The sequence below is a fragment of the Mesocricetus auratus genome, unplaced genomic scaffold (assembly GCF_017639785.1).
Source record: "Mesocricetus auratus isolate SY011 unplaced genomic scaffold, BCM_Maur_2.0 Super-Scaffold_100026, whole genome shotgun sequence".
Taxonomy (NCBI): Eukaryota; Metazoa; Chordata; class Mammalia; order Rodentia; family Cricetidae; genus Mesocricetus; species Mesocricetus auratus.
Window position 1 is genome coordinate 28,155,749 of NW_024429207.1, and position 15,873 is coordinate 28,171,621.

Genomic DNA, 15,873 nt, shown 5'->3' on the forward strand with positions numbered 1-15,873 from the left:
AGAATAGTCTTTACCTTTTCACACGGCCGGGGTGAAAATGAGTAATGTTTATAAACAATGAAATCCGAATTTGAGCATCTTAGTTAGGGTGACTATTGCTGTGGTAAAACACCATGGCCAAAGTAACCTTGGGAGGAAGGGGTTTATTTGGCTTACATTTCTATATTGCTAGTCATACTGAAGAAAGTCAAGACAGAACACAAACAGCAGAACCCTGGAGGCATGGCCTGACGCAGAGGCCATAGAGGGAGCTGCTTACTGGCTTGTTCCTCATGGCTCGCTCAGCCTGCTTTCTTATAGAACCCAGGACCACCAGCCCAGGGATGGCCCCACCCACAAGGGGCTGGGCCTTCCCCCATCCATCACTAATTAAGAAGATGCCCTCCCTACATGCTTGCCTGCAGCCTGATCTTAAAGAGGCAGTTTCTCAGTTGAGGTTCCCTCCTCTCAGGTGACTCCACCTTGTGTCAAGTTGACATAAAACTTGCCGGCACACTGAGTGCTGATTAACAAAGTTTACTGCCACACTCTTGTGTCCCACCTTGACCAGGCAGCTGAGCATTAGCTACCAGGCTGAAATACTACTCTCTGCTGCCTCACAGCAGAAGGTTGTGAAGCCCTTATTTAAACAAACAAAGCAATGAGGCTGTGGTAGACAGACTATCAGAGCTCATGAAGCAGGAAGGGCCGGTCTCTCTGCCCCAGACAGTCAGGGAAGGTTTCCTAGAGTGCTGTCTTCGAGGCTGCTGCTCAGCACTGACCCTAGAGGAAGTCATCCCAGACTGTTCCTTGACAGAAGAGAGATCCAAGTCCGTATGAACTGACCTGTCCTTTGATACCACACACGTCATGAGACTAGAGGTAGAGGACAAACTGAGAGTTCTCAGCAGGCTATGGCTTCCAGCACCCCCCCCAACGCACCAACTGAATGTGGCACCCCCAGAGGCTAATGAGGGCACAGAGCAAGGAACAGTTTGAAGCCCTGTATTGAGGGCGCATGCCTCCCACCGGACCCAGGAGAACTTGAGCCCAGCCGTAGCGGTCTCCTCTTCTGCAGGCGCCAGTAGATCCTGAATAATTTAGCACCTGCAGCAGCAGTGCTGAAGCAGCTCCTACAGCAGCTGTGCTGGCTGCCCCTGGCAACGGGCCTGCTTCCACCACGCTGGACCACAGAGCAAGGCCCCTGTCCTCTCCAAGTTCCTCCCTCTGTCTTAGACCCAGACACTCTGCTTCTAATAGCTGGGGTTTCTCACCAGCCTGCAGAGGACTTGAGCCTGGACACATATTCTAGAAGTTGTTTGGCTGCTAAAAATAGCTGTGTGCTCTGGACAAGCCATTTCCTTTCCCTCACTGTACTTTCCCTTGAAGGAGAGATAGACGGGCTCTCCCAGATCCCCTCCAAGACGCTGTCTAGCTAGCACGGCAGCACACCTGGGATAATGACCACACAAGAGGCTGAGGTAGGGAGATGCTTAAACCCAGGAGTTCAAAGCCAGTCTGCACAACACAGCAAAATTAACAGAAAAATAAAGCGATAATTATATATAAGTAAATTTTATAATTGGTATATATATAAATAAAAGCTTTTTTTGTAAAACAGGCTTGTCACCTAGTCTAGTCCAAGCTCTTTATTCTGCAGGTAAGAAAAAAGAAGAGGTCCAAATGAGTGAAATAATTAATCCCAAGGTCATGCAGCTACTGCTTAAGAAGCAGTCTTAAGGGACCAGCATTTAATTCCTAACATTTCTATTCCAAGCCACCATTAATATACCACAGGACATGTTCCTGGCTATATTTAAGTTTCTCCCTCTCCTTACACACACACACACACACACACACACACACACACACACCCTGTATCCATATCTGTGTCTAGTTCAGCACCCATATCTAATGTTTATTTTTTTTACAGGGAATACATCCCTAAGTGTTTTGAAGGCTAATGTGGTTGGGGTTGGCCTTTTATTTATCAGTCAAGGAAGCTGCTACAAAGAGCTGACTAAGCTCTAGGCTCTGTGCTGAGTTCCAAAACAGTGTCTAGGGACTGGGACCCAGTCAATAATGTGTTTGCCTTGCAAGCATGAGGACTTTAATTCTGCTTCCCAACATCCTTTCCCCCACCACACACACATACACAACTGGTACAGGGGTGTCTTTTTGTAATCCCAGTGCTGGGGAAGTGGACACAGGCAGATCCCTAGAACTTGCTAGTTGGGCAACCAGCAGAAACCTTGAGCTGTAGGTTCAGTAGGGTACCCTGTCTCAAAAAATGAGGAAGAGGAGACAGGGCATTGGTGGCACACACCTTTAATCCCAGCACTCGGGAGGCAGAGGCAGGCGGATCTCTGTGAGTTCGAGGCCAGCCTGGTCTACAGAGTGAGTTCCAGGACAGCCTCCTAAACAAGACAGAGAAACCCTGTCTGGAAAACCAAAAAAAAAATAATAATAAATAAAAAGTAAGAAAGAGGGTGGGCTGGAGAGATGGCTTAGCCCTTAGAGGCTAGGCTCACAACCCAAAATTGAAAAAATAAAGGAGAGGGTGACTGGGGAGACCAGAGGCAACCCTCTGGTCTCCAAATGCATGAGTGTCTTGTCTTTCCTGTCATTTTGCAGTCAGGCAGCTGGATGGAGCCCAGCTCAGCTCTAGGAACTGACTGTGCCTTGATGTCCCTTAGCCTTTGCACCTCGACGGTAAGATGGGCATCCCAGGCACCAGCCGAGAGTGGAGAGCTAGCATGTGCAAAGTCCTGGGTTCCAGCCCCAATGTTACAAAACAAAATAAAACAAAAACAGAATTCCAGAGAAACTCAATAAGAAAAAATGCTAGAATTTGTCTCCAATAGATAAACTCATTTCCACTCTGATTTAGATGTTGTGGTTTAAAAGCCTGGTCCCCAAGGTGGCACTTTCAGAAGGTATGGAACCTTTGGGAGGCACGGCCTAGGGGGAAATACAAAGGTCTTTGGGAATGTGTCTTTGAGAGGCATTCTGGAACTCTAGCCTTCTATGATTTGAACAGGGCCCCACCCTATGCTCTCTGTCATGGCCATATGACATCCCAACCAGCAATACGCCTACCTGATTATGGTTTTGAGCCTCCTAGATTGTGAGCCAAAACAAACCTCTTCTGGCTGTAAGTTCATTAAATTGGTGTTTTGTTGCCATAACATGAACCCAGTGAAACATCTAAAAGTTTCCAAGACACCTAGGTCTCCTAAAATGCCAGGTCTGACTGGCTAACTACATCATATACTCCACAAAATGCTGAATCTGCTTTCTAGGAAAACAGGGTACCCACAGCTAGTCAGTGCCCCCCAAATCAGAATCTCCCATGCTCCTCTAGGTTGCATGAGATGATTCTACCTCCAGTGGTGACCTTGAGAGCATATTGGAGACAGCCAGTATGTCACACAGCCAGTCACCTTGCACTGTGAAAAGTAGGCCATCCAGCTCCTACATTCCTCCATATATACCTGTAGCAGGTGCCATTACCCCTCAGAAGTCACTGTATGAATAAGAAGAGGAGGAGGAGGAAGAGGAGGAAGAGGGGGAGGAAGAGAAGGAAGAGGGGGAGGAAGAGGAGGAAGAGGGGGAGGGAGAGGGGGAGGAGAAAGAAGAGGGAGAGGAGGGGGAGGGGGAGGAGTCTCGTCTCCTTTAAATAAGGTACACAGAAGTCACAGAAGGCCAAAATACACAGGCTCTGCAGCAGCAGTGGCTTCAAAGACATATACTCAAATGATTTAAGGTGCCAACTAAATGCACAGATAACCTCCCAGCAGCCTGTGTGGCTGCTAATGCTCAGTTAGTCTAGCCTCTCCTTACCTGCTCACAGCAGTGACAGCAGTGTCAGCACTGGAGAACCAGGCTCTACACGGACTGGACACAAAATGTACAGAAACCAGAACCCTGTGTCTCATACATTTATGAATATCCATTTACCTTTGAGTCTGCAGTCATAAACAGTTGGACTACACGGGGCACTGGAAAGGAAACTGCGTAAGAGCAGCTCATGTGGGATGCTAGTCCAGGACCACGGAGAGGGCTGACAGCAGTCAGCTAATAAGGAGCCTGTAAACCCTTGGAAAGGGTTTGGCCCCGCCCTAGATGCCATAGAGAGCAACTGGGGGGGTCAGTGAATGACAACCATCGACTTTGTGCTTTTTTTGTTTTTTGTTTTTTAAGGTACCTCTAGGTAGGGGCTGAAGAGCTGGCTCCGTGGTTAAGAGCACTGGCTACTTTTACAGAGGATCAGGGATCAATGCTAAGCGACCACAAGGTGGCTCATACCTGTCTGTAACTCCAGTTCAGAGTATCTGATACCCTCTTCTGGCCTCCATAGGCACTAGGTCCACACGTGGTATGCAGACATAGATCCAGGCAAAAAGCCCACACACACAAAATAAAATATTGTTAAAGTTAACTCTGGTAACGAGAAGAAAGACTGGGTTGGCTGGGCAAGAGCAGCAAAGCTTCCTGGAAAGAGAGCAATTGAGATCAGAGGGCAGAGAAGTGTCTGCCCGCCGCGTGCCTGTCAGTCCTCTAGAACGCTTTATTCCCCGTGTGTGCAGGGTATGTGTTGGCGTGTGGGCCACCGGGCACATACGGTGGTCAGAGGACAACTTCGTTCTCTGCGTCCACTTTCACTTGGTCTCTGGGGATCAAATCCAGGTCACCACTCCTGCACAGCTGGTGCCTTTCCCGCTTAGTCATCACCTCTCCCACCCAGTACCTGTCAACTCTCTTCATGCAGAGTCCGCTGGTGGCATGGCTGATCCCCCTGTATGCGCTTCAAACAGAGCTTTTCCCCATCTGCTTTGTGGTAGCAATATTGACATTGGGTTTACAGTGCTAAAACTGGGGGCCAGGTTGTGTTCAGTGGTAGAGCACTTGGCTAGCTAGCATGAGGGGAACCCTGGATTCTACCCACAGCATTGTACAAGACAAACAAGCAGATAGATAATCAATAGATTGGTAAATTGGCTTCACATTGAAAGAAGCCTCAATGTCCTTCAAATAGAGCAGTGTTCAACATAAAGCCATAAGTTCATTATGTGTGAAACAAGGAAGAACACACACACACACACAGTTTGTTCAACCTAAAGCAAAAAAAAAAAAGGTGCTCTCCCTCCCAAATTTAGCAGTGGCATCATGGTTCCCCAGACACTGACCAGGTGAGCAGTAGACACTGGGCTTCAGCTACCATCAGTTGGAAGACAGTGTTGGTGGGAATCATCACACGGCTTACCAGTCTCCAGCTTCATGTGACCTCACTGCAGAAGCTCTCTTGTTTCTAAGGTCAAGGGTAGAAATCAACACGGCCCTTTGACTAGCTCTAGCATGATTGGCTAAACATCCACGATGAGGGAGAAGCTACGTCTATAAATCTAATGCAATTCCTGCGTACAGTTCAGACCCCAGAGCTATTCTAACTTGGTTTGTTTCTGATTCTTCATTGAACTATGGCTTTGAGTCGGATTCACATTTCTCCAGTCTTTCCTAATTCATTTCCGAAAACTCTGGCAATACTAAATAAATATAACAATTGACCTTCATATCCATTTCTGGAAAGGAGCTCATAATATTTAAGTTATGTTCAAGTGGGACTAAATTTTCATGTTCTAAGTCTTACTAGGGTTGAAGAGGAAAACTTCAATGGCTACATTTTCTGAAATCTTATTTCTCCAATCAGACATAAGGTTCTCTTTGCCACTTCCAGGCCCACGGCCTGTTTGGCCTAGGTTGGGGTCTTAGATTGCCATGGGTGGATGTCAGAGGTGGGTGGAAGTGGAAACCTGAGTATTTGAATGGAAACCATTGAGTGCTTACTCGATTCCCGATATTTTACCCAATGTAAGCCTTCTCACACAATACTAAAGTGCTTGTGAGGTTCCAGGGGCCTTACTCAGAGATATCCGGGAGTATTACCAGGAGGGTAGCCTTCTCTGGTGGTCATTTAGAGCTTGGAAGGCAATGTTGAAATTGAGCTCTGATGGAAGAGTTGCCCTTGGTGTCTGAAGCCAAGAATTTAGAAGCAGGAAGCTCTAACAGCAAGTAAAAACCTTCATCCCTAAGGTCCTGTAGACCTTTGCAGTTCATCTCAGAGATGACGGGATGGTAAATCCATGACAGACTAGGTCTAATAGGCTGGACTTCATCTCAGGAAAGTCAGGAAGTTCAAGAAGGTTTTGGGGAGGAAGCAAAGCTGATTTTTGTTTTTGGAAGATCACCCCCTGGGGTGTTGAGCACAGTATGAAGCCCAACACCCATTTTCAAGTTAGTTACAATGGACTGGTTCCATGTCCAGATGTCTGAAGGACCACGGTCCAGCTCCACTTTGAGCCAGGACGCTGTAGCCTACTTGGCTCTAGTTCACATCACCTTGGGATTCTTAATTGGAGAGTGACGTCATCTATCAACCCCAGCTCTCCTCCCCAGAAGGCTGGGCTCAGATGTCCTCTTCGACAAGCAGGGCATCCTCTGTCTTTTTCTTTTCCTTCTGTCTGCGCATAAATTATCTGTGTTGGGTTTTTAAAATTGTGTGAACACCGAAAAGAATTAAAAAGAAAACATAATCATCTAGAACCACACATCAAAGATTACCGGTGTTGCCAAGTGTGGTGTGTGTGCTTACGATGCCAGCACTCGGGCAGCTGAAGCATGAGTTCAGGTTTTCAAGACCAGCCTGAAGGACACAGAAAGACTCTGTCTCCCCCAAGAAAAACAAGACAAGCAGAAGCACTGTGTTTTGAATGCTACCAAATGGCTAATTGTGTGACAGTCCCTTCTTTAAAAGTAAGCTGGGCAGGGTGTGGTGCCAGATACCGCCAATTCCGCCCATGCTGGAGGCTGAAACAGAAGACTAGGTTTGAGGTCAGCCTGAGCAATTTAGCCAGACTCTGCCGCCACCCCTTTTTGGGGGGTGAGGATGTGGTATGCACCATGCTTACTCATGTGGAGGCCAGGGCTAACTGCTCAAGTCTTCCTCTATCATTGTCCATCTTGTCTTTTGAGAGAAGCTTCACCACGGAATCTTTGAGCTCACTGATTACTCCACCAGCTGCCAGCAAACTTCAAGGCTCTACTCTTGCTCCCAGCCCTTGGGTTACAGGCCCATAATACTGCACCCAACTTTTCATGTGGGTGCTGGGGATCCAAACTGAGGTCTTCATGCTTGCACAGCAAGCACTTAACTCACCCAGTCATCACCTTAACCCAAAAACACCATCTCAAAATGGAAACTTTAAAAAATGGCTGGGGACCCAGCTCAGCGGTAGCAGGTTTGTATAGCATACGCAAGGCCCTGGACTCAATTCCTGATAACGTACATATGCACATGTGCCTGCAGGCAGGACAAAGGGCCCTGCCCCTCTAGCCCACCTCTGGTGTGAGGTTCTCCGGGAACATTCTTTAGCTCTTGTGTTCTTTCTGCTCAGCCACACGTGCCGTATTTAAAGCACTCAGGATGTCTACATCCCGGGCCTTGCCAGAGGGCACAGAGTTGAACAGATCCCCACCCACATTTAAGTTGTTCCCCTATGCTCTTTTCCCCTGCCAGGGAGCTATGTAAGGGCTTATTTCTGAGAAAGTGCTCATTGTTTCCCACAGCTCCTTTCTTCCTTAGCGCAGTGACGGTGCCATCAACTACCTACCCAGACACCACGTCAGAAGTGAGTGCCTGTTAATGTTGAACCCCCCCCCAAGCACACATGCCTACATCAGACACTTTTGTGTGTCAGTGCGTGTGCAAATATGTAACACACACCAAAGGGAACCTGAAGCACCCCTGCTCACTGCTCACACAGGTGACGCCCCTACCCAAACGATTCTCTGGTTTCTCACTGACTTTAGGTCCCTACCTGCCATCCCAGGTCAGGGTAGCCTAGGTGTAGGCCTTTTCCCTCTCACTTGCTTACCTCAGGTTGAAGAAACTTTCTCTGCCTCAGGGTCTCGCTGCCCTTCTGACTGGCCCTGCCCAGCTACTTCTCCAGTCTGCGCTGCTGGCTCCCACTGCTGGCCCTACAGCTCATGGCCACCTCCTCACCCAGAGTCCACTTTCTCACAGCCACACACGCTACTTGCGCCACTGGATGCTCTGCTCCACACATCTGGATGCCCAGAGAGACCCGACCCAGCAGCCGCTTCCCTCACCCCAGGGAGCCTCCACCACACGTCTTTTTCTGAGACCTGTTTTGTGTGGCCAGGCTGGCTTGAGGATCACCCGTAGACTACTCGGCATGCTAAGGTCAGCTCCTGCCCACTTCAGTCAGCTCCCATGAGCCGTGGAGGTCTGCACCTGCTCTGTGCATTCCCTGTAAAACGCACAAGGTCTCAATAACAGGAAAAAGGAGTGGGCAACGGCAGAATTCAGCTGCTATGCATTTACACGCATCAGCACACTATTAAGTGGGTGTACAGCCAGGATGCTGCTTATGTGCAGGCGGAGGGAGCTCTGAATCAAGAAGCTAGGGGGCATAGTCATTTTTCAAGAAAGACTAACCGGAAGGAAAGCCGTGAGCTCCTAGCCCTCAGTCTTTGCCGGTGCCTCCCTCTGGACTCTCAGCTGGGAGTTCCCAGCCACCAAGCAGACCGCTCTAGAACACCCTCAGGGGCCACTGGATACAGCCGAGCCCTGTGGCTCTGGGAGAAGCCTCTAATATTTAAGCCCTCATTTCCAAAGAGGGACACCTATCCTCGATTTTGGCTTCCCTCAATCTTCCTTGAAAAGCAAACCAACAGCAGAGCAATTTTCTCAGAGGCAAAGAATCTGGAAGTTAATGAGACAAGAAGTCCGAAGTCATTATCTGGCTTTAGCTTGAGGATGTATGAAGCAGGGTCTCCTTTCCCGGGGGTTGGGGGGTGGGGAGAGTGCACTGTGCTTTGTGATCCTAAAATCCAGATCCCCCTCCCAACAAAGTCCAGTAAGTCCAAAGTCATTGGCCATGACTACTCCCAGAAAACCCAGAAACCATTTCCGTGTTACCTACTGATGTACAGCTGTTCCTCTCCCCTACCCCCGTGCTGGACGCTACCAAAGCCTGAAATATTCAGACTCATCCCACAATACAGACTGCCTGCACGGATGATGGAGTGGGTATATGACAATAAGTCTATTCCAAATAGGGGCTTCATTTCTTCCCTGAAAACGAGACGGAGATGTGATGTAAAGTGCCCCTTTCTCCTTTAGTAGCCCTGAGGGCGCGCTGGCCTCCCCAGATGGGCCCACCGCCCCACACTGAGGTTTGGCTGTTGGGTTTAATCAAACACAGTTTATTAGCCTTGTACTGTCATATTCCATCACTATAGCAAGTATCTGAGATAAACAAGTTACTGGGAAGAAGTGCCTATTGGCTCACAGTTTTGGAGGTGTCAGTCTGTGAACGCTTGGTCCTGTTGCTCTGGAGCCTGTGGTGAGACCAGCACATGGCAGTGCGGGAAGCGTGGCCAAAGCACTCACTTTTACCACTGAGGCACAAGAGAGAGGGACAGGCTAAGTCCCCACAGTGCACGCCTAGGCTACATTCCCCAGTGACCTGAAGACTTCCCGCTAGGGTCCACCTCGAAAATGTCCCATCACCTAACTGAAGCACGTTTCAACACATGGACCTTGAGAGCATTTCTGACCCGAAGTACAGTAGCCATCTTGTAAGACCTCGTGTTACTACAGTCTCTAAGGTACACACTCTTACCTGCTGGCTCAAACAGAAGGAATGGCTTCAAATCCAGCACCGGGTCATATTGAGAAGACCAAAGCAAAACCAGTAAGCAAGCAGCCTTTGGAGGGGTGAGGAAGACGAAAGTGGGGGCAAGCCACAACCTGTGTGTGCCCCTCCCGAAGGGGGTTCACGATCTGGGCTGAATTTCACCTTCTGCCTCCGTCTGCCTCATTTGCTCTAACGGGGCAGCTATGAGGAGCGATGACCTGTAGAAGAGAGTGCTGGGTGTCTACCCAGGCTACGGTATCTCTGTGTCTAGTCTGTGTATATACCCAGGCTGTAGTCTCTCTGTGTCTAGTCTGTGTGTATACTCAGACTGTAGTCTCTCTGTGTCTAGTCTGTGTATATACCCAGGCTGTAGTCTCTCTGTGTCTAGTCTGTGTGTATACTCAGACTGTAGTCTCTCTGTGTCTAGTCTGTGTATATACCCAGGCTGTAGTCTCTCTGTGTCTAGTCTGTGTGTATACTCAGGCTGTAGTCTCTCTGTGTCTAGTCTGTGTATATACCCAGGCTGTAGTCTCTCTGTGTCTAGTCTGTGTGTATACTCGGGCTGTAGTCTCTCTGTGTCTAGTCTGCTATAGCTTCTGACTGGGGAGTGAAGGAATACCATGCATCAGGAAAGGAAGAGGTAGGCTGGCAACGGGACATGAAACAAGCTAAGAAAACCGCCTTCAGCCAACCGGACAAAAGGGACGGCTTCCTTTTTTGAGGTTCTCCGTGTACTACAATCAAATGTCAAAACAGGGTTACCAGAGTGGTAATATGTCTTAAAGTATTTCAATTACTAACAAATGGGCACTTTTAGTAACCCACCTGAAGTACAAAAGTTATGCAGTTCAGAAACTAAATAGGGGCTGTACACACAAATACCAATTCCCACTACAGCATGGGCTGGTAAACTGGCCTAGCCACAGGGCCAAGGTCTGAAGACATAAGGAACACCATTATCTGAGTCCTACGACCTAGTTCTTGGGTGGAGTTCAGAAGCTCATTTGGAGACAGCAGAAGTTTCAACTTGAAGCTCTTTGCAAACACGCATGACTCCCGCCTAACTTGTGGTCCTCCATCCTGCCCACTATAGCCCACCAACTACCCACACTTAAGCATGTGCACTCCCTACCGTCTCCACTGCCCAGTAGCAGGGCACGGGGGGGCGGCGGGGGGAGAGCTTCTTTTTTTTTTTTTTTTTTTTGTCTGCCTTCACCTGCACCTTTCCACTCTCTATTCACAAGGCTTTGTCTCCTTGCGGCCCTTTAAGAAACTGTTGTTGCAAACAGCTAGAACCACTTGACATGGAATACAGCAGACACCCTGCAAGGAATAACCCCATGCTCACCAGCAGATGCTGCACCCAAGTTCAGGTGGTGCCCATGCCTGGCCGAGGCTGCTGTTGCTATGCAAATGACTTGGAAAGATGCATTGAGCTCCCTTCCAATATCCCCCAAAGACAGCCAAAGACTGTAGTTTTCACCTGAGCACACGCTGCCGCCAAGACGATGCCGAGGCCAGCAGAAACAAGCATAATTCACTCATCAAACTGTTAATTCTACAAACATCCGTTGCATGCCCCTTGTGTGGGAAGTGCTGAGCTAGGTGGTGAGCACCCAGTCATACACAGAGCATGATAAAAGCTTGTCCCGCATCAGCATCTGAGGTGAAGCAGGTGCACAGAATGGAGGCCAAGGAGAGAGCCCAGACGTCTCTACCCCGGCGAACTCACGGGCTTGGAACTGAAAGAGGATCTGTTTCCCACCCAGACCCCCACTGCTGCTTCCCCGAATTCTGCCCCTCCTCAGTCCTCTGCCTCACTACCTTTCCAACCTCCACGCCCTTCTCCCCTCCTAGCTTCAAGCTCTGGATAAACATCAAAGGCACACAAATTCTCATTCTCACAGCTTCCCCAGCCCTAGAAAACTGTCCTTTCTAATGCGAATACCTGCTTTACACAGGCCTTACCGTTTATTACTTCCCACTGTAGCCTTCAGAAACAGGGGAACCTAACAGTAAATGTCACGAATGCTGTGTTTTGCTCTTTAAACAGTAAAATAAAAATAAGCTGCAGCTAAACTCAGTGAGGACGGTGCTTCTTAACCAGAAAACTGAATGAGGCGCCAAGCTCCCAAGTTGAGCTCCAGTTCCGGAGCTGAGGTTTCCGTGTGTCAGTCACATCAGCCTCCATCCCTGATGCGGCACCCTCAGCAAGCACCTTCCCACACAGTATCATAACTGCAAAGGCTGCAACCACTGTTCAGGTTACAACCGCGACTATTTCTACAAGACAGGGATGAGGCTCTGCTCAGGCAGCCCCAGTTAAGCAGTTACCCTCGAGACAGACACCTTTCCTTCTAGTAAATTCAGATGTCCTTGGCTCAGGTTCCCATTGCCATAAATTGCCTTGTCTCTGTAGTAATGTATCCATTGGTATGTGGGAAGTTCTTTTTCTACACTCGAACAAGACAAGGGACATGGTTCCAGAGCCTTGGGTCATCTGTAAGATCATCTGGCCCGCTGCTCAATTTTAATATGTTATATCTTAGAACATTCCTTCTCTGGTAAACACTGGATTTAAACCTCACCTTATATGAACCTTTAAGTCAGTGCTCAGCCCACTGCTTAGCACAGACCCAGGAGAAACATTCTCTAAACTACCTTTTTGGGGTTAAGGGTATAGCTCCATGCACAATGCCGTGGATCTGATGCCCAGCACCCTTCACGAATTAAATTAAAACAAACATGAATAAACACCCTCTCCTGAGTTGCCTTTTGCCCCTCACTTTTTCTTCTGGGGTCTCCCACCTTCCTGTAATTTCCTAGTTCACTGTAGGTTTTAGCTATATTACCTTCTCTGAGTGTCCAGACTATCTCAATGCTTTAGAGAATTCACAATCACTGGACATACAAGTAAAGCATCCATGCATACCTAATAACAGGGGCGCCTCCCCCATGAAAAATGTCTCGAGAGTTCACATCATCGCTATCTGCTCCTATTAAAACTTCCTAGATGTTGTACCAGTCATGGCTCTTGAGACACTGCAGAAAACCATGAAAATCTGTATGGAAGATTTCGGAACACCTACTGACGCAGTATGCTGTGACCAGCTAGTAAGTCAAAACAACGCAATTCAGGGAGAAAGGAATCTATTATCATCTAGCACTAAAATGTGGAATAAGATTTGCCAAGAATGCAAAGATTAAGATCAAAGAAGCAAAATGTGAATATTGAAATTGCCCTGTGTGCATGCAGTCAAAGAGTTTTGTAGATGATTTAAAAAATGAAATCAAAGAAAGGGGACCTTTGTTTTGGTTGTGAGTCAAAATGTTATCTCTGGTATCAGGAGCATGAAAGAGGAGGCTCAAGTCAGAGCATGGAGTGAGTTTTGGAGGTGATTGCCTTACCCCAAGACCAAGACCAGCAATGGAAATACAGGGCTGACACCATTGCCAAGGAAGTGGGTAAGCGCCCCCCCCCACTCAGAAGCAGTCTTCCCTGCTAACTTACAGGACTGGCATTTGACACCCTAACGGGGACCTGATGGGATTTGCCCTCTAAGGGGCACCAGCTCAAACTCTGATTTGCTATCGTTTGGGGGAGACCTCCGCCACTCTTGCTTAAAGAGTGTGATGTGGTGAGATTACTATTTACACACAAGGTGCCAATATCAGGACGGGGGGACAAGGGATGGGGGCATGTTGTATTTTTCAGGGGTATGGAGCACCTAACATGGTGATTCCTTGGGTTAAAATCAGAGAGCATCTCAGCCTGCCCAGTGTCATCTCCAGGAAAAGATCCAATATCGGTCCTGCCACCTACTGCAAAGAAGGCTGTCCCCTACACTGCTGTCAACTAACTGCAGCTTCCATTTTCCTGTTTCTGGGAGGAAGCCTTTCTCAAGCAAGGGCAGCGCGTCTGTGGGAAGGCCTAAGAACCCCATTCTCGGGCATGGGGTGGGGGTACATTCCTGCAGACCCCACATCAACTTCTCCAGGTTAAAATGCCTCTCTGGTGCTCTACCTTGGACTCCCGGAATTCCAGCCATACTCCTTAGCCTGTGCATTCCTGCTGCTCTAGCTGGTGGTGGAGTCAGCTGCTGGGTTGCTGTGGACCTCCAGATGTTTGTAATTAGACCCCGAGTCTAGTCTGAGGAGGTCCTTAGTATGCCGTGGTCTGAAAGCAAGGACTGCAAATATCAACAGCTGCTTTCAGGGGTCTGGATTCCTGGGGTGTCTCAGCACAGACCCCTGTCCCATGAAAAACTGCCCGATACTGACCCACGGCAGAGCCCTTCTCCGACCAGGCCTTGGACCAGGTTGGACAGCCCCAGAGAGGCTTCTCAGGGAATTCCTCCTTCCTGCCACCAGCGACTCCTCTGGAATGACCTTAACAGAAAATGTTACCAAATGCCCAGAGGTGAGTGGCGTCTTCCAGGTCCACCCGCGGACCCACAGGGCCAGGAAGGGCAGTCTCCCGGTGTCCTGACAGATCCGGAGAGGATGTTCTCCCCGTGCGGCGCAGGAGAACTAACTGGTCACCTGAGCAGTGCCACCTCTGGAGCGCTTGCCGCGTTCACCCAAAGCCGCTCCCCAAGAAAGCCAGCGCAAAAACGCCGCGGTGCAGCCCCTTACCCGCTCTGCCACCCCGGAGGCGGCAAAAGTTCCTCCCGAGCGCGCGGGCCTGCCGGCCTCTGTTCAAGGTACTGAAACGACTCTCCGGGCCAGCGCGTCCCAGCCCCCTGGCCACCAGCCGCGTGCCCTGCCCGCCGTCCCCATGGCGCTCCGGGAGGGTCAGCTCCAGCGCGAGCGAGAGAGCGAGCGCCTTCCCACAGCTACTCCAGGCGCCTCGGTGCGGGGCCGCCGCCGCCCCCTTACCTTCTTCTTGCGGTCACGGGAGCGGTTCCGCCGCTTCCTGTTGGATTCCTCCTTCTCCTTCTGCTCCTGGAGGGCCTGCGCCTCGATGTCTTTGATTTTCTTCAGCTGTTTGGCCGCCTGAGCCATGGCGGGTCGCGGCGCTCGGTCCCCGCCTCCCGGGCCCGCGCACTCTGCGAGCCGCCGGCGGCGACACCCTCCCGGGAAGAGCCGGCTCCTTGAGCAGCGCGGAGTGCGAGCCGCTCGCTCGCGGCGGCCAAGACTGCGGCGCTGGGAGACCCGGGCGCTGGGCGCGGAGGGCGAGGAGAGGTCGGCGCGCGGCTACCCGAGCCCCGGGGTGGCGCCTCCAGCCGCGGCCGGAGCTCGCTCGCCCCCGCCCCGCACCGGCTCTGGGCTCGCCGCGCGCCCTCGCCGCGCCCGCCCGTCCGCCCGCCCGCCCGGGCCCCCCCTCTCCTGCGGCGGCGGCGGCGCGGGGGGCGGGAGGGAGGAGGCTCGTACTGCGGCGCGGGCCGCGGAGGGCGGACTCGCGGGCTCACGGGAGGCGCGGGGGCAGCTCGGCGCGGCCACCCCACCAGGCTGGGCGCAGGGCGCTGCGAGCGCCGGGTCCCCACTGCAGCGAGGCCCCGGGGCGCGGGAGGGGTCGCCTTTGGGCTATGGGAACAAAGCGCGAGCGCTCAGGCCGAGCCCGAACCCGGCGACCCTGCGGACCCGCGTGCCTGACGGCGGCGGAAACTCCAGCATCGCCTGGCCAGGCTGCGGAGCATGGGACCTGGGCGCCGCTGCGGCACGGACTCCGCTAGCACCGAGCCCGGCCTGGGGCGCCCGCCGGAAAGGGCCGCAACTCCTGCGTGAGAGCTTGATTTGCCCCTGTCAAACCAAGAGGGCCTTTCATTAACATATTTACCAAAGATAGGTAGGAAACGTGCCCAGCGTCAAGTAATTCTTTTTCTTGTCGCTCTGTTTGGACTGGAGTGGAACTGGGTCTCCTCACCAGGGACCGCCCACCCTGCACTAGCAGGTCTCTCCACACCCTCTGTAGGCACTGTGGTGTTCAGCTGTAAAGAGCCTTACCGGTTGGGGTCATGCAGCCACCATCGCAGACTGTGGGAGGGGGGAGTGGATTACACTCATTTCACCACTCAGTCCTGTGACAAGCGGGGAAACTGAGGCCCCGACCTATGAACATGACCCTTTCAGGCTGGCGCAGCTCCTAACCTACTCCTTCCCCCATCCGGCAGGATGCTAAGGACAGAGTTTTGAACACCGGTGTTGGAGACTTGGAGAAGTTATTATGAAA

The 15,873-nt window shown here is 50.8% G+C and overlaps 1 protein-coding gene across 7 annotated transcripts in view; it reads right to left on the reverse strand.

The window, feature by feature from the left end:
• The window catches only part of Ank1 (ankyrin 1), a 180,126-nt gene extending 165,199 nt beyond the window's left edge, over positions 1 to 14,927 (reverse strand). For 3 of the 7 annotated variants that reach the window (XM_040731994.1, XM_013110794.3, XM_013110790.3), the window contains exon 1: positions 14,580 to 14,925. In XM_040731994.1, coding sequence (XP_040587928.1) covers positions 14,580 to 14,705 — 126 coding nt within the window. In that variant the 5' untranslated portion in view covers positions 14,706 to 14,925. Of the gene's footprint in view, positions 1 to 14,579 lie in introns of all 7 variants that reach the window. The other 4 variants (XM_040731995.1, XM_005066544.4, XR_005871228.1 and 1 more) reach the window with 3 other exon arrangements.
• Between the last annotated feature and the right edge of the window lie 946 nt (positions 14,928 to 15,873).